Raw genomic sequence first — 18,724 nt, forward strand, 5'->3', positions numbered from 1 at the left:
TTTGGTATGGTGGCACGAGAGCATATGGGATTTCAATATAAACAAAGAAACGTCTCATACCTCATGCAGTCCTCGTTTCTCAATTTCACCGATACAGTGGACAACCAGAGGAGGAATCTTTGGTGAAACATCTGGGACGTAGTCTGAGAGCACACCCTGGATACCAGTAAAAAAATGGATCACACAATCCTGATGAGATATTTTATCCAAGAGTAAGAGGCACGGTGTCGCTACTCTTTCCCCCAATGCTTTATCAATATACTTAGCTCATTCATACCATTACATTTAAATACATTTTGAGAAGCATTGTCCTCGAGTGCCAAAATGTAAAAATATGCTTTTGTTTTATTTTTTAAAAAAAATTACAAAGGGTTTGGCGCTGTTAATCAGTAAGTGTGAACCCTCTGGGAGTGATGATAGTATAATTAACACCAAAAGATGCCAAAATTGTCTTTGACCAGATCTTTGTCCACACATCGAGGCAGACCCCACTTCCTTTAACAGGCAAATTAGTGTGTGTGTGTGTGTGTGAGTAGTGCTGCACGATTAACTGAAATCCGATCTTGCGATGTGAAGTAGTGTGATATTGTAATCGCAATACACTGCCTTTTTTTCAAGGATTTATATTTTGTTATTTGAGTGATAGTGTTTTACCAAACCGTATTGTCACAGTTGCGACAATCAGAGGCAAGTGTGTGTTGGATGGGCATGACTGTGTACTCGACTGTGAAAGGCTGATGTATGCCGTCTAGTCAAACAGCCGGGCGCACAACTGGCTATCAAAACAAACGCGACAGCTACTATTTTAGTGGCTCATTACATTGCAAAGAATATTAACTAGATCAAACTGAGAAAAGTCATAGGAGTGCAAAGAAATGGTGATCAGCGGGTGCTGACTCTGTCGCGACTGTGACAATACGGGTTGGTAAAACACTTAATCATTCTAATAACAAAATAAAAACCCTTGAAAAAAAGGCATTGTATTGCGATTACACAATCGCACTACGTCGCACCGCAAAATCGATCAGATTTCGGTTAATTGTGCAGCGGGTGCTCCATGGATTGTTATTGTGTCAGGGAATCAACTGAGGCGGCTTTGGGAGAGAAAACAATAGCGAGGCTACAAGTCTAGCCGACTGTTAACAACTCTCAAAGGCCATCCTTGCCAGGCCAAAGCCAAATCCATTACCCATGAAACGGATGACCTGGACTACAAATTGTGGGAAACAGTTACATTTGTGACTCTTGTATTTTAATCATCGAGAAGACAGCTATCCGCTCTCTAAATCACTTTCTTATGCTGAAAGAAGAAGCCCTCTAATTTTGTATGATGACAATAAATACCTTTTATTCAACTACAATTCTGTTTTTATTTGTAGATCTATAGTCAGGGATCAGAATGGAGATTTTCATTTTCAGCTGAAATAGCCACCGTCCAGGAATAAACCAGGGCGGAGACCCCCCCCCCGCAGGGCGTTCTTATCACAATCTACGACTGGAAAAGCTATCTTAATTTTTTGCATTGGCTCACAATAAACGTCGCACTAATACACATTTCATAGTGCCCTGTTTAGTTCTAGCGACCATAGAGGCAATCAAAGGACAATCCCATACAAATTAAATCAGCTTCCATTATTTGCTGGAGAACACTCACTTTGCATATGGCATTAACTTGGCACTGCACCTCCCCCGTGAGGGAAGGCAAATACCCCCAGATTTTAACGCACTTCGCAAAAAATTAAAATTCAAGCATTTCAGGCACCCATATGCGCTCTCTGCATATAAGCCAACATTTAAACCACTTTGTCATTTCCACTACATAAAATAAATGACATCTTGGTACATTGTAGAAAGTTCCCCCCCAACACATTTGCTGTGTCTTGGCTTACCTCTCCAAATTTCACAGGCGTACTTCCTATGTTGGGAATGCACGGCAGGGGGCATCGGTCCCGACATTCTGGATGGCAAACCACCCGGCAGTCACAGCACCTCAAAGCGAGCTTGCCAAACTTGATCCTCTTCCCGCAAGGCACGCAGGAATCGGGCTTGATGACCTGCAGAAGGCAAATGATGTCAGTGAGAAGATTGCTAGCCGCAAAAAGGTAAACTCAAGCAGACCCTTGGAGTGATTCTTTCAGACAATACTGAGTTGTAAATTGGTCACACAACGCATTTGTTCTTACCGTTTTGGAGAAAAACTCATGCTGACGAACACCCGTGCTTTTCTGGGGCGTGTTGGGTTCCTTTGTCTTCTCAGCCTCTGGCTTGGCGGGTTGCTTGAAAACCTCCTGAGATGCGACAGACTCCAAATCGGACTCCATATTCGCTGTTCCGGACAGAAATTGAATGAGCAATATCCTTTGCATCATAGTAGACTCAACTCAGTAAGGAACTAGTGGTTGAATAGCTCATTCTCTGAAACGCCAATGCTCTAGGAGGGCACAGGGGCTGGAGACCATACCAGCTAATGCCGGGCAGTGGTCATGTTGGACAGGTTGCAGCACATGACATGGACATACAATAAATCACACAGCAGGTACGGGAAGAACCCTCACTCCACACAGAAGGCCTGTAGCTGGAATCTGAACTGGTTTCTCTGAACTTATTTTGACTATCTAATCAGTCCACCACTGTGCTATTAAATGGTGTTTACAATATTCCCTTACATTGATTGATTCTGCAGAAACCCAATTATGTAATTCGTCAAACCTGCAATGTTCTTTTAGCTGGTGTGTCGAATAAAATGTTGGTATTTTTCCACCATAATCCCAAATCACTCCTTAAAAATGATTTGAGTAGGAGGCCAACATTTGAAACAGAAAATTGTAGCAGCACAGTTACCGGTCTTTCTCCTGCTACGGGTCCAATAAGGAATCGTCTCAATCTTAGAGACTGCTTCAACAGGCCCGCCATTTGCCGGGACAGTCACGGTGGTGGTGGCCGTCATGAAGCTCTCATTGACCTGGAAAGCAAATGAGATGAACTTCCAATTCAGCTTGAACAATTTAATATTCTAAATCTACATATGGTCATCAGCAGTGATGTGAATAACGGCGTTACGTAAACTAATTACTTTTTCTGGCGTTATAGTTACAGACGGTCAAAAGCTATGCTTTACTTTGGCTGCAGAACGCCAACGGTGGCGTGTCTCCGTTTATGGTGGCGCGGTTTTCACTCCCCTCAGAGTCCGCTACGTCACGTCTTTTGGGATCATGTCACCATACAAAATGGTGACAACCATAAAGTTGGCTAGCGATTAGGAATACAGTATCTACAAATGCGCTAAAAGAAAAAGCGAATAGGTCATACAGCTATCTACTCGTGCTGTTCGCAAACTAAACGGCTCTATGAGCAGTCTCTTGTAAGTGGGAGCCAGCTAACAACCAACTAAGAGCCAGTTCCCTTCAAGCCACAATTTTTCTCTTGTGATTGGTCAAAATGCATTTAGAGAATATGTTGACTATGAATTCATGTGTTAAAAAAGGTTCCAATAGTTTTGTATTATATCTTCTAATTTGTAGTTTTTCTAAATATTTGAATTTATGTACAGTATCCTGTGTTTTCATTAACATTTAAGTGATTTTTTTGCTTTATTCTTCCCCAATTCAAGTGATTCATAATAACACATGAAAAATTGCAACATATGGATTAAACAATAAACACAGCCCAAAGAGCCATTTGGGAGCCAAAAGAGTCAGCTCTTTTTAGAGAGCCAAGCCGAAGAGGCCGGTTTGCTGAAAAGAGTCAGTATTCGAGTTAGATTTAATCCATTAAACTCACTTCATATCGATTACTGCTGATTGTTAATTCATTATATTGTCAACTATTTCTTTTTGTTGCACTCCAAGTATAGGATAAATCGGTTGCTGGTAAGGTGCAATAAATATTACAAGACTCTACACAACTACATGTCTGTTCTTCTCTTATACCGCTCAGGAAATTTCAAATTCTTTGACATACAACTTATTTTTAAAGTAAGAGAAAGTTATTTTTCTTGGTAACTAGTTACTTTTACTATAGAGTAACTCAGTAACTTTTTGGAAGAAGTAGTGAGTAACGATAACTAGTTACTTTTTAAAAAGTACCATGCCCACCACTGGTCATCAGCATAAAATTGTGCACATTATCTTGAGAAAATCATAACTTTATAGTATTTGTTAAATAAAACAAATGAATGACATTACCCCCTCCTGCGTGGCAGCTAATGTTCGAGTTCTTTTAGTAACTCCTGAAGGGCCGTCAACATGATGTCTGGATGAGCGCTGAAATGGCAAATAAATCTTTGTCATGTCTCAGACACTCAGACAAGCACATTTTTAAAGAGTGGCATCCGAACACTCTACACACCCTCTTTTGCCGTTTCCTCAGTCGCATTGGTCTCACCGTGGACGAGTCCCAATCCTATGGCGGGTCACGCACAAAAACTGGACAATAAATGCGCAATAGTGAAGGAAAAGTACATTTAGACATCACAGTAACTTACGAGAGAGTCGTCAGTTTTGTCATAGCTGATATCAGACATGATGGAGGATTCATCTATGGGAGTGAGTCTAGACAAAGCAAGAAAATATGATTTAGATGAAAAGACATAAATGAAGACTTGGAAAGATGTCTAGTTAGAAAATGTTGCCACTATTTATTACCAAACATTGAGTTGACCATAATATACAGTGTTCAATACATATACTACACACAAAATGTTCAATAAAAGATTTCTAATGAGGAAATAGAATTTTGGAAATTAAAAAAGAAAATGTAAATGCACAATTTGACAAATGGAGCAGTTGCAGAAGATTTACCATTGTAGTTTTAATAAACTTATACAAAAAAAAAAAAATTCACTGACCACACTGGAAAAAACAGTCACATGACAAAACACTAATCCAGATTAGAGGTAAGATCGGGCCCAAAAAAAGCACCCGAGCCCGACGCAGGCCCGAGGGGTAATAAACCCGACCCGGACCGAGCCCGACTAATTAACTGGATTTGCTGGCCCGGCCCGAGAGGCCCGAAATTACATATTTTATTTAAAAGGAGGGGTGATTTATGATAACAAATTTGTTACAACATCTAGGCCTAAGTTAAATAAAACTGTATAAACATTTACATCTTTTATATTTCTGTGTCTGCACTGCAGATGTCACATTAAGCGACAATCTGTCATTGACGGTTTTTTTTCCGAGGTAGCGAAAACATTTAAGGGCGTCCGTCATTTTGACGACTTGATCATTGGGCCATAATCCACAGCAGCAGTAGTAGTACGTCCTTAAGATTTTAGCGCACTTTCATTGAGGGGGTGTTGACGACGTGTTGTGCCCTTTTCCGACTCCTATGAAAATTACCCCCCCCCCCCCCCATCGTATTCTATATAAAACGCTTATTAAAACAATAAAGCGAGCTAATTATAATAACTGTCTTTGGGACGAATGATAATATAAATGTCTGACGTTCATTACTTTTGCCAGGACAGCTTTTTAAATGTCTGATCAGCGTCGAGGTCCCAGTCTTTTTGCTATCGTATGCGAGCAAATTGCCACATTGACACTCAGCGAAGCCAACGTATGTCTGTGTATCATTTTCTACTATCAATTTGAAATTGCTCCACACTTGACTCTTACCAGAGTGCGTTTTCCTCGTCAGTTCTCCTCTTTTGAGTTTATCCTTAACTTCTTGTTGGTCCAACTCCATATCGGGGATACCAGGCCAAAATCACGCGAATTTGCGGAGGGGAAGATTATTAAGAGGACAGCATTCACGTCACGTCACGTGCACAGAGCATGCTCTGGCTCCGTTAAAGCAATTACAGCTCCTTCTCCGTTTTATCCAAATTATTTATTTTATAACAAGTATTCCTTGGTCTAGTATCCATACATAGTTTAAGTATATATTTTTAATGAACATTTAACACATTATTAATTAATTAAAAAAAAAAAAAAAAAAAAAAAAAAAAAGCAGGACCGAACCCGACCCGACCGTATGACTGACATTTCAGGCCCGACCCGGCCCGAAATTGCCTCGGGTTCGGGCTCGGGCCATAAATCTTAGCTCTAATCCAGATACCTTTCAATTTATGACTAGGACTGGTTCCTGCCATATGTAGAAATAAATGCATGAATAAATTCTTACAAATATATGCCATTTAAATAAATAAATCACTAAATATGACATGAATGCACTTTAGACATTTATCATTTTGTCATTTGTTTTGTCACAACAAAATGTTATTCCAACGAGGAGACAGCCCCTTTGACTGAGCATTTATTCAAAGGTATTCATTTAAATATACGTGTACTTATTCATATGGTAGGATTGGTCCCGCATACCGACCCACCACTAATCTATTGCAGTGGCGCAATACGTCCAGCAGGTCTCAAGTCAAATGTTACCAATATACATTATTTTTTTCCTAAACGTAGCATTCATTATCCAGTAGATACAATATCAGAAATGCAATACGCATGTCCGACCAGTAGATGTCAGTGTTCTTTAGTACAGAGACATCAAACAACATCTGAATGTCGTGATTTTCCAAATCTGCGATTTCTGGCTCATTAATTATGATTGTAAGTTAGAAAAGGGGTTTTGAGATAATAACTAAAAATACCATGGATGTTTACATCATTCAGAATCAGGTGAAGCTTTTCAGTAGTATGTGGTTTTTTAATACTATACTAAAATATGCATCTCCTGCCTAGTCGTGTTACATCTCAATGAGACCGAGAACGGACAGTTTCTCTTTTGCTGTACTTAAGGGCAAGTAGACATTTTCTTTCAAACTAAGGTTGTTGAGATTCATTCCTTAATAGCTCTTTTCTAGCGTACTTTTGACAAATCTTTGAAACGTTCCTGAATCAAATGCTTACTTTGCCAGCAAGCAAAACATCATTAAAGTACCATTAAAACTCAAATCTTGAGACTATTTGCCAGATCCTTTTACGTCCCGGTGTGAAAAGCTAGTATGAAAATTATCAATTAGACGACCATTCATAAACTGCATGATTGGGTCCAATCTCTAAGCTTAACAATCATGTCAGGGTCCCTCGACATCAAGACATTCTCACTTTAGTTGCAAAACAAACGGCAAGACTTTGCTGTGTATGAGGATTTTCACCTTTGGCTTGCGCTCAGAGCGGCTGCTGCCTGGCCAGGGGTGTTGAGGAAGGCCAAAGCCGAACGCTGCTCCGCACTAAGTTGGATGCTGTTGGAATTCCCCTCGGATAAAAGTAGATCCCTGATCAATTGAACCTGACGGTCCTGCACCACAAGGACATATAAAAAAAATATTCTAACAGGTTCATAGAAAATAGACATGATATGCGATTGCAAAGAAATGGGGCACCAGTTTGTCACAGTCCGCCTCAGCCTTCTGCCTGCGGCGAATCTCCACGTCCACTTGGTTGCGGGCATGCTTGAGTTTGACCTCCAAAGCGCTTATCTCGGTTTCGGTTTTGGTGAGGACCTCTTTGCAGGACAGTAGATCGTCTTCTGCCAGCAGCCACTTGCGTCGGCAATCTTCAAAGTTCTGAGCCATGAGAATGAAGCCTGGCAGCGACAAGTTTTTGAATGTCATCGGGTTCAAATAGTAAAATGTGTGTCAGCAGCACTGCCAACTCCAATATTATATTTTTTTCACTATTACTGTTTGAATTAATAATGTTATATGTTCACTGAATCAGTGGTCAACAACCATCAGGCCGCAGACTGGTATCAGGCAAAGGGCCGTTTTAGATAGATACTTTATTCATCCCCGCAGGGAAATTCACATTTTCAGCAGCATCCCTTCGCTGAGAACAATACAATAATAAAGCAAAAGGAATACAATATACAAATACCCAATGTGACGTGCTAATACCCACTGTAGCGTGTTGTATAGAGCATTTAAATAGTGCTACATAAAGTACACACTGCAATAAAAGTACGGTAATATGCAATGTAGGGGGTGTGATTTAATGTGGGCCTTTACTCCGCCGGGTGGAGTTAAAGAGCCTCATGGCATGAGGAAGAAAAGATCTCTTCAGTCTGTCCGTGGTACAAGACAGTGACAGCAGTCTGTCGCTGAAGCTTTTAGTACCAGGCCACACAGAAATATAAAAGTTGCCAATTTCTTTGCATATACCATATATAACACACATGTCTTAGTTTGGGTATGTTATACACGTAGTATATTTTCGCATTTGAGCAATGATAGATCGGCCGAAAAATATCGCCAACCACATCTGCTCAACATTGTATGCAACGGGAATCGAGCCTAGATCGCAGCAGTGAGAGCAATGAAACCTAACCAGTAGACCACAAGGGCGGCGGAAAACATAGGAAAAGGCATTAGATTTCATCTCATCGTTACACTATTTCACTCATGATACCATGTTGTTGAATACTTGGGGCCATGATTAAAACCATTTGATGACAAAATAAACTATTTTTGACTTTGTATCCTGAAACGCCATTGTAACTCGAGGCAATATTTTCCCATTCATGTACTTTGCAACCGATAACTTTAATGTAGATACTTGTAAGTTATACTAAATAGTGGGATGAAGATGATGAATGTAATGCCTTTTCCCAAGTCATCTACATTCCGAGTAACCTAGTAATTACACTGTGAAGGCAAGAATGATTATGATTATAATCCCCATTAATAATGTTTTCAGTGGGCGGAATTGCGAGAATATTGTCAGACATTAAACTGATCTGCGGCACAAAAAGTTAGGGGAACACTGCACTAAATCATTTAATGGAATTTTCAGAGTAATTAGGACTATCTAAGGACGGCACTACACATAAAAACAATTTTGTTTTCAAAATGTGTCCATCAATAAAATATGGGAAAGGTTTTATCACAAACCAGAATTTTTCATTCAGTTGTAAAAGAAAACCAACTCACTGGGTTCAACCCCCTCATTGAGATGTTCAACCTGTGACCGCAACTTCTCATACAAACTCTGGAGGTTCAGCACGGCGTTCTCCATGGTGTGATATGGATAACTGGAAAAGACAGCGAGGAAAACTCCTTAACTCACGCTGGTGGCCTGATGTCAAGACTGCCAAGTCAAAGACAAAGTAAATTCTATTTTACAACTTAGAATTGTCTCGCTCAAGAGGGAAAATGTCACAGTAAATTCAATGTCAAGAAAGGGAGACAGAAGAAGGAAACAGACACAGGGGAGGGTTGTGAGCGGTATGTCCAAAAGGAGCAAGCCAATTGGAAAATTAATTTTAAATACAAAAAAAAACAACCCTCCTAGTCAGTGTTTTATAGGAACAAGTTAAACAAAGTCGAGCACTGGGCAGATCTAATGAGAACTGGAGCCTTTTTGGGCAAAAAAAAAAAAAAACACCCGAACAATTGAAGTTATTTTGGAGCATTTGAATGGAATATGAACTACATTGTAAATGTAGCTCTAATTAGACAAAATAGGTTAACTATGACCCCAGAAAAAAATGATACTCTCAAAATAAAATTGTTGACGAGAAAAATTTAATTAATTTCCGCCTTGGGTTAAAACCCTTTTCTTCAGGGTTCCAACAGTTTAAGGCAAGTCAAATTTGAGACTTTTTAATGCTTTTAAAATCAAATTTAAGACCAAGTCAACAAAAATCTGAAACAGACAAAACAAATATATTTCGTGCACGCAATACATCGTGCCTAATACACATTATCCGGCATGGCTTTTTGCTAGGGCGAAAATTTACACTTTACCATGGTCCAAACTCAACGTCTGTCCCAAGTTGCAATGTGTATAGTGGACTGCCAAGTCTGCTCTTAAAAGCCCGACTGAAACCACATCACCGTTTTGACAGTTCCATTATTTTTGTCATGCCGTGGTGCCACATAGGTAAATCTGTGAATTATTAAAACAGAAACACTGTTGATAAATCGTTTCAGATCAATCAAATATTAATCTTATTAACCTGGCCACCTTCTTAAGACTTTTAAAAATTGGATTCAAGACAATCCAATACCAATTAAGGCCTTATTTTTAGAACAATGAATTCAATGCCTTTTAAGACTTTAACGATCCGCGGGAACACTTTTTTTTTTTTTTTAAAGGTATTTGTTCGGCATGTTGGGCGACATAGTAGGCTATCACGGCCAGAAGACATTAACATTGTTTGCACTCAACTATTCATTTTTGCCTGAAAAAAATATAAAAAAAGATCATATTATACAGGACTGTCTAAAATGACATGATATTGTTATGAAAGATGTAATAAAGATCTGTATTTTGTTATACATTCTGTATTCATTACAAGTTAACTGTAACATTACAAGTCTTTTATTGTCTTAATGTTGATGATTATGGAGAAAACAAATATCCCATCTACAAATATTACAAGATCAAGAAAAAGTATATCAGAAAGCTGGGATCCATTAACAGCAATATTAAAACAATAGAAAGCTTAAAATATTTTGGTTGATTGGTGCTTAATCCAGAATGCATTCTTTCATTGAATTATAGAAACCCAATCACACTATTCTAATTTTCCAAGTCAGTGGTACTCTATGTTTAATTAGGGTGTTCAAGTAGATTCTTGCCCAACTTTATCAAGTCATCTATATAATAAAACAAAGTAAAATCATTTCTCATTACTATTCTAGAATACTTAATCTAGTCAAGTCACATTTTCTACATCCCCTGATCGGAAACCCATACAAGGGAAAGGAAAACGTAAAAAAAAAGTCAGCACGAGGAATACAGTACAAACTAGTGATGAACAATTGCACAGTACAATGCAAAAATAGTTTTCTTCTCAGGGATGACAATATTTTCAGAAAACTGAATACAATGACTCTTCAAATAAAAGATATATTTACATAACCTGCTCTCTTTTAAGTTTGAAGAGGTACTGTTTTTTCCCCCGTTAGTTTGCCTTGTTCCCTTTTTCTTAATTTGCTGTTCTTATCCATGTGTTGGGTTAGTTTGTTTGTTATCAGAATTTCACCCTGGATCCTGTATTACTATTACATAAGCTCAAATATTTCTGTTTGTATCCCTGGTGATCAAAAATCCAAGGGAAAAAAAAAAATTAAAATATAGTAAAAATTAAAGAAGTCAAACACCTACTTCAGATGGGTTTTCTAATGGTAAGTATTTTTCTAGACGTAGAAAGAAAAACGAATTACAATGCAATGTCTGAAATATTTTGTTAATTCTATAGATAGGTGTTTCTATTTTTAACCCAGAACGATATACAGTACAATAATGTGGCTGCAATGGATTTTGCATTGACAAACAAAATAAAAGATACAATAAGTATAATATAAAATAAATACAAATAAAATAAAAACCCTCACCAGAAGATGTGATTTTAAGGTTTTGTTAATATTATACAAAATACATTTCAGATTTAATTTCCCCCTATGTTCCGGTCCGGAGCCTTCGCTCTGAAAATGCTGGTCGACAAGTGATCCCAAGAGCCATATAGAGAACTGAAGGTTTGAGAGTGTTCTCCATTCGGACCCCAGTGTTATGAAATGCTATGCCCCCTGAGATTCAATCTGCGACCTCAGTGGAACTGTTTAAATCGAGGCTCTAAAGTTTAGAGCCTAAACACACTTCTATTCAATAGTTTACGAATGACGTACTGTATATTTCCTGTTGACAATATCTGTGTGTTATTTGTTATTGCAACATCTGTTGCAGCCTGGTCATTCTGGAAGGGGGATGACCTCATGAAATGATCTGCATTTATAAAGCGCTTTTCAAGTCAACACTTCCCAAAGCGCTTTACAGTGTGCTTCACACTTCCCAATAGCCATGTAAGGTGCTAACCTGCATATTGGGGGTATTAGGGGTTCAGTGTCTTACCCAAGGACACTTCGACATGTAACACGGAGGAGCCGGGATTCGAACTGCGATCTCTTGAGCCCAAGACGAGAGCTCTACCTCCTGAAACACTGCCGCCCCCATGTGTGGTCCCTTCTCAAGGTTTCTTCATTTGCCTCATGCTGAGGTTTTGAGTTTTTCCCTGACATGACTTGGAAGAAAATATAGGACTCTACAGTTCAAATTTTCGGATGGAGAGAAAAGTTATTATAAAACCAAAGCTAAAAGAAAACCATTTCCACATTGTATTATAGAATTTCGAAGTGGGCCATAGTCGTGTAAAAACGCTATTTACTGGGCAATGTTCATCATCGAATTTTTCCAAAATTTCGAATTTACAAGTGTACGTTATAGTAACAACGTGTTGTGTTGCGTACCTCAATGCAGGATAAAAAAAAAATTATGACATAAAAAACTTAATTTAAACGTAGTTAGATATTAATGTTTTTTTAAGTAAAATTACGTATTTTATCTAGATTAAAGAAGGAATAGTAAAAAAAAAATACATTCTCAAAACCACACCATTATCAACGTACTCAATCACTTTGATTAAACATTAGAAGTGTATGTATATAAATCTCTTATTTAAACATACCCACAACTTAATTGCTACCTTGTAGTCTTTCTAATGACGTCAATCAAAACTAATATTACGTTCTAAGCGATAGTAGCTAAGAATAGATGAAGGCGAATTTAGTTTTTTGATCCAAAATAGACTTCAAAGAAGAGCAGGCGACGTTACATTAAGTGAAGGCGCACAGTGGATAGCAGCGGGGGAATTGTCCGTTGTTCTGACAAAAAACTTCGAAAATGAAGACAAAGCATTTTACCTGGCGTGTTGTGAACAATCGTCTGCGACGGATCTCCACCGGCGAGGTTGCAACCGCTCAATTTGGACGGTAAGTAAAAGGAACCGACAGCGTTAAAACTCAACGGGCGCGTGGAAATTTCGAATTTTGCCGTTAGCCAATTGGAGAAGAGCACTGCACTTGAGGGCGTTGCGTCACTCCTATGCAAAACAGAAACGCTTCCGGTATAACCTTTCGAACTAAAAGTGTTCATCAAGTACTGTACACGTATTTCCGGTAGAGAGAAAAAAAAAATAATGGAGCCATATTTGATAAGAGAGACAGTGGGCATCATTCGGCACTTCTAAGTACACGAGTGTCACACAGGCGGCCTGCGGGCTGGCTTAGGTCCACCAGGGGTTTTAAGTGAGAGAAGTGTAAGAAAAACGAGCAGCAATTGAAAATATGTCCACTTGATGTCACCCAAGCCAGGCACTACTCGCTAAGCAACTGTAGTACTATTTCTCTCTCTCTCTCTCTCTCTCTCTCTCTCTCTCTCTCTCTCTCTCTCTCTCTCTCTCTCTCTCTCTCTCTCTCTCTCTCTCTCTCTCTCTCTCTCTCTCTCTCTCTCTCTCTCTCTCTCTCTTTATCTCTCTCTCTCTCCCTCTCTTTCTCTCCTGTCTCTCAAGAGAAAAACAAACTGCAGGTTGAAATATGTCAACTTGATGTTGCCAAAGCCAGGTGCCTCTCACAAAGACACTGTACTTGTATTTGTTTCTCTCTCTTTCTCTCTCTCTCCCTCCCACTCTCTCTCTCTTTCTCTCCTGTCTCTCTACCTCCCTCTCTCCCTGTCTTTCTTCCTTTTTTTCTTTCTTCATTTCTTCCTTTCATCCATCTGTTTGTCTGTCTGCCTTTCTGTCTGCCTACCTCTCTTTCTTTCTTTCTTTCTTTTTTCTTCCTTCCTCTTCTCCCTTCCTTCCTATATGTCTGTCTGTCTATCTTTCTTTCTTCCTTCTGTTTTTCCTTCCTTCCTGTCTGTCTGTCTGTCTGTCTGTCTGTCTGTCTTTTTTCTTTCTTTTTTTGTCCTCTTTCCTTCCTCTCCCCCTTCCTTCCCGTCCGTCTGTCTGTCTGTCTGTCTGTCTGTCTGTCTGTCTGTCTGTCCGTCTATCCTTCTTCCTTCCTTCCGTTTTTCCTTCCTTCCTTTTTTCCTTCCTGTCTGTCTGTTGGTCTGTCTTGCTTCCTTTCTTTCTCTCTTTCTTCATTTCTTCCTTTTTTTCTTTCTTCATTTCTTCCTTTCATCCATCTGTCTGTATGTCTGTCTGTCTTTCTATCTGCCTACCTGTCCGTCTTTCTTTCTTTCTTTTTTCTTCCTTCCTCTCCCTCACTTTCTTCCTATCTGTCTGTCTGTCTATCTTTCTTTCTTCCTTCTGTTTTTCCTTCCTTCCTGTCTGTCTGTCTGTCTGTCTGTCTGTCTGTCTGTCTGTCTGTCTGTCTTTTTTCTTTCTTTTTTTGTCCTCTTTCCTTCCTCTCCCCCTTCCTTCCCGTCCATCTGTCTGTCTGTCTGTCTGTCCGTCTATCCTTCTTCCTTCCTTCCGTTTTTCCTTCCTTCCTTTTTTCCTTCCTGTCTGTCTGTTGGTCTGTCTTGCTTCCTTTCTTTCTCTCTTTCTTCATTTCTTCCTTTTTTTCTTTCTTCATTTCTTCCTTTCATCCATCTGTCTGTATGTCTGTCTGTCTTTCTATCTGCCTACCTGTCCGTCTTTCTTTCTTTCTTTTTTCTTCCTTCCTCTCCCTCACTTTCTTCCTATCTGTCTGTCTGTCTATCTTTCTTTCTTCCTTCTGTTTTTCCTTCCTTCCTGTCTGTCTGTCTTTCTATCTGCCTACCTGTCCGTCTTTCTTTCTTTCTTTTTTCTTCCTTCCTCTCCCTCACTTTCTTCCTATCTGTCTGTCTGTCTATCTTTCTTTCTTCCTTCTGTTTTTCCTTCCTTCCTGTCTGTCTGTCTGTCTGTCTGTCTGTCTTTTTTATTTCTTTTTTTGTCCTCTTTCCCTCCTCTCCCCCTTCCTTCCCGTCCGTCTGTCTGTCTGTCTGTCTGTCTGTCTGTCTGTCTGTCTGTCTGTCTGTCTGTCTGTCCGTCTATCCTTCTTCCTTCCTTCCGTTTTTCCTTCCTTCCTTTTTTCCTTCCTGTCTGTCTGTTGGTCTGTCTTGCTTCCTTTCTTTCTCTCTTTCTTTATTTCTTTCTTCCTTCATTTCTTCCTTCTGTCTGTCTGTTTGCCTGTGTGTCTTTCTGGCTGCCAGTCTGTCTTTCTGTCTTTTGTTCTTTCTTTCTTTTTTTCTTCCTCTCTTATTCTCCCTCCCTTCCTTCTTGTCTGTCGGTCTGTCTTTTGTTCTTTCTTTCTTTTTTTCTTCCTCTCTTATTCTCCCTCCCTTCCTTCCTGTCTGTCGGTCTGTCTATCCTTCTTCCTTCCCTTTTCCTTCCTTGCTGTCTGTCTGTCTGTTTGTCTTTCTTTCTTTCTCTCTCCCCCCCTCTCTCTCTCTTTCACTCTCTCCCTGCCTTTATCCCCTTCCTTCCATTGGTTAGTTAGTGATTTAGTTAGTGACTTAATTTGCCGAGTAGTTTTCAAGTTCTAAAAGATTGTTTTCATCCTCACATTCACCGGCATAATAGTTTGTACAGCGAAAGAACACGTTAATACATATTTCCCATCGATACCGTTGAAATGAACTGAACGTCGATTTTCCGCATGGCTTTTCATCTCATCGGAAATACAACCGCAATCTGAATAACCCGCCGATGAATCTTTACGCGGATCGCTATTCCACAAACGAATTGTGGTTAGACGAACCAAGAAGATTCACCCCGCACGGGAGAGAGAGGGGATGAGCAGGTGGGCAGAGGGTTCGCACCACCAAAACCACATGAAGACAAACTTGCGAGAAGCGGAGACATCAGTGCAGTTGCTCGGCGGATTTGAGGAACACGCGAAGACGCGCGCGTGCTCACGAGCACGCAGAACCGCGCCGATACTGCAGAGGTTTTACTGGAAAACAACACCAACAGGATGATTGCAACAACACAACAAAACATGACCACCGAACTGGTACGTTCATATATGTGCGCGCATGTTTTCCGTGCGTGTGTGTTTCTGAATATCTGCGCTCGCCCGTCATCATTCTCCACACGCTGGATCTTTTCTCGACCACGATAGGATAAATATCAAATTTGATGTTGAGTTGATCTTTTTGAACTCCACTTATCGCGTGCGGTGGAAAAAGAGGCTCCCAAGTCTCATTGATTTGCTTCGATATCTGCCTTTCCGCTTTGCACCCGCAAGGACTCGTTATGGAACGTTTGAAACACCCTAGTGGTACCGTTAATGATATTTTTGTGTGGCTACACCCTTATATGGTTTATATTTTTTCTCGTCAATCTCAACTGCTCCTAGCAATCTATACTTTGAATGATGAATTGATCTATTCCAGGGTTCCCGGGTATCCTTGAAAAGTCTTAAAAGGCATTGAATTCATTATTCTTTAAATAAGGCCTTCATTGGCATTGAAATATCTTAAATTCAATTTTTGAAAGTCTTAAAATGTCATGATTACCGATGTGGTGCACCTGTGCCCGCTCCTTTGGCGCCAACTGCCTCGGACTCTGATTGGCTCCAGGTCACTATTTATACCCACGTCGATCTGTCACCGGTTGTCAGTCCGTCTGTGAACCTCGGTGTACTCTAGGCAAGCTTTTTCGCCCCTGACTCCCACCTGCTTTTGCTCCCGTCTGTTTTCCGGCTTCGACCCGTATTTTGATCCTGACCCCGTCTACTCTCCTCTCCTGGCTTTCGACCCGTTTCTGATCTTGACCACGTTTTTTTGCTCTCCTGCCCCGACTACTGACCTGTTTTTTCCCCGTTACCGGCACTGCCGACGCTCGCCACGGAAGTCCAACTTCCGCGTTCAGAGCGACCTGCTTCCCATGTCCAGCGATCACCGGATCTTCTAAAAAAACTGAGAGAAACGTAACACAAGTGGGTCCTGTCTCCGTTCTGGTCCTGACATAAAAATGTGCATACATGAATAATATTTATATTTGTTTGAACCAAATGGATTTGGTAATATTTATCAATTGTCTGTTTTTGATTGGTCACCGATTTACTTATGGTGAAACATCGGATGTATCAAAACGGTGATGTGGTTTCAGTCAAGCATGTCTTAGGTCTATCCACAATACGCATAGCAACTTGGGACAGAGATGTCTACTTTGGACCATGGGAAAGTGTGATTTTAAAGAGCAGTGGCTGTCCGATGAATGTTTTCTGCCATAGCTAAAAGCTGTGCCAGGTAATGTGTACGAAATACGATCTATTGTGTGGAAGAAGTATTTGTGTTTTGTTTTGTTTGTTTCAGTTTTTTTTATCGACTTGGTTGATAAACTTGATTTCAAAAGGCATTAAGAAGTCTTAAAAGGTCTTCCATTTAACTTGCCTTAAGCTGTAGGAACCCTGATTTCATTCATTTACATATTAATTTGGTTAATTGATTTTGTGTTTTTGGGGGAGAAACTTTAACTTTGTTCTTATAAAACAGTTATTCACGGTTGCCTTAACCGCTAGGGCACCACATCCTGTGGTGTATCTTGGGCAAGTGGCGTCCATTACTCTCAAGGCCAGTTTTTTGGGGTGGTTAGGGTTTGTTCCCCCACATGAAACAGATAGTACTGGTTTCTATGGTTGTCAGTAACAGGAGAAACCTTGGGATCTGACTCAGATACAGCACCTTCATCATCTGGTCACTGTTGTTTTAGATCAAGGGTTTCCTATGTGATGCCAGCGGTAGCCACTTAAGAACACCTGAGTGGCTTGTGGGCAGGTTCTGAAAATAGGTCACCAGTCATGTGTCATTGTGATTTTCTAGTAAATTCGATTTCTAACTAACATGGTCTTTTAGTGTTTGACTTAAACTAATAAATACAATTTGGTAATAAAATAGTGACAACATAGTAATAACATCCATCTATTTTCTGCACTGCTTATCTTCAGTAGGGTGGCGGGGCTGTTGGAGCCCATCCCAGCTATCTTTAAGCATTGGGCAGGGGACACCCAGCCAGTCGCAGGGCACACGGAGACAGACAACTCACTGCTTATTCACACCTAAGGACAATTTGGACCGGCCTCTTAACTTGACATGCATGGAATGTGGGAGGAAACCCACGCAACCACGGGTAGAACATGCAAACTCCACACAGGAAGGCTGGTAGCTGGCTTTGAACCCATGACAGCGCTAACCACTCAGCTGGTGTTTTTTTCCTGTGTAAAAAATATAAAATAATGCAGATGTTACAATATAAAACAAGATAAACATGTAGAATTTTAAAAGGGACACTGTGTAATATTGGACTACTAGATGTCACGGTGTTTTGTAAAAATAATAATGATAATACATTGTACTTCGAAGCACCTTTCAGGACACCCAAGGTCGCTGTACATATGAGTAGGACACAACAATAAACCAAAAGTAAAACAAGAGTCATACAAGCAAGTAATAAATGGCAAATTAAAACACAATTAAGTTAAAAGGGGGCGGTAAGTGAGGCAGATGGTCAAGAAAAGGCAAGCCTGAAGAAATGAGTTTTTCACTCACTCACTCACTCACTCACTCACTCACTCACTCACTCACTCACTCACTCACTCACTCATGAACAAAGGATAAAAAATCTGATGCACTCACTCACTCACTCACTCACTCACTCACTCACTCACTCACTCACTCACTCACTCACTCACTCACTCACTCACTCACTCACTCACTCACTCACTCATTAACAAAGGATTCAAAATTTGATTCACTCATTAGCTCATCAGCTCACTCACTCACTCACTCACTCACTCACTCACTCACTCACTCACTCACTCACTCACTCATGAACAAAGGATAAAAATTCTGATGCACTCACTCACTCACTCACTCACTCACTCACTCACTCACTCACTCACTCACTCACTCACTCACTCACTCACTTACTCACTCACTCACTCATGCACAAAGGATAAAAATTCTGATGCACTCACTCACTCACTCACTCACTCACTCACTCACTCACTCACTCACTCACT

General features: G+C 40.1%; 1 protein-coding gene across 3 annotated transcripts in view; it reads right to left on the reverse strand.

The window, feature by feature from the left end:
• The window catches only part of racgap1 (Rac GTPase activating protein 1), a 17,555-nt gene extending 4,751 nt beyond the window's left edge, over positions 1–12,804 (reverse strand). For 2 of the 3 annotated variants that reach the window (XM_088330879.1, XM_088330877.1), the window contains exons 1-11: positions 12,659–12,804; positions 8,885–8,985; positions 7,340–7,542; positions 7,112–7,254; positions 4,484–4,550; positions 4,348–4,401; positions 4,185–4,262; positions 2,842–2,962; positions 2,184–2,326; positions 1,890–2,054; positions 61–156 (exon numbers count right to left, since the gene is read on the reverse strand). In XM_088330879.1, the coding sequence (XP_088187005.1) occupies positions 61–156; positions 1,890–2,054; positions 2,184–2,326; positions 2,842–2,962; positions 4,185–4,262; positions 4,348–4,401; positions 4,484–4,550; positions 7,112–7,254; positions 7,340–7,542; positions 8,885–8,969 (1,155 nt within the window). In that variant the 5' untranslated portion in view covers positions 8,970–8,985; positions 12,659–12,804. Of the gene's footprint in view, positions 1–60; positions 157–1,889; positions 2,055–2,183; positions 2,327–2,841; positions 2,963–4,184; positions 4,263–4,347; positions 4,402–4,483; positions 4,551–7,111; positions 7,255–7,339; positions 7,543–8,884; positions 9,042–12,658 lie in introns of all 3 variants that reach the window. The other variant, XM_088330878.1, reaches the window with a different exon arrangement.
• Positions 12,805–18,724: the final 5,920 nt, after the last annotated feature.

The sequence above is a fragment of the Urocampus carinirostris genome, chromosome 3 (genome assembly GCF_059441175.1).
Source record: "Urocampus carinirostris isolate Australia breed hairy pipefish chromosome 3, RoL_Ucar_1.0, whole genome shotgun sequence".
NCBI lineage: Eukaryota > Metazoa > Chordata > Actinopteri > Syngnathiformes > Syngnathidae > Urocampus > Urocampus carinirostris.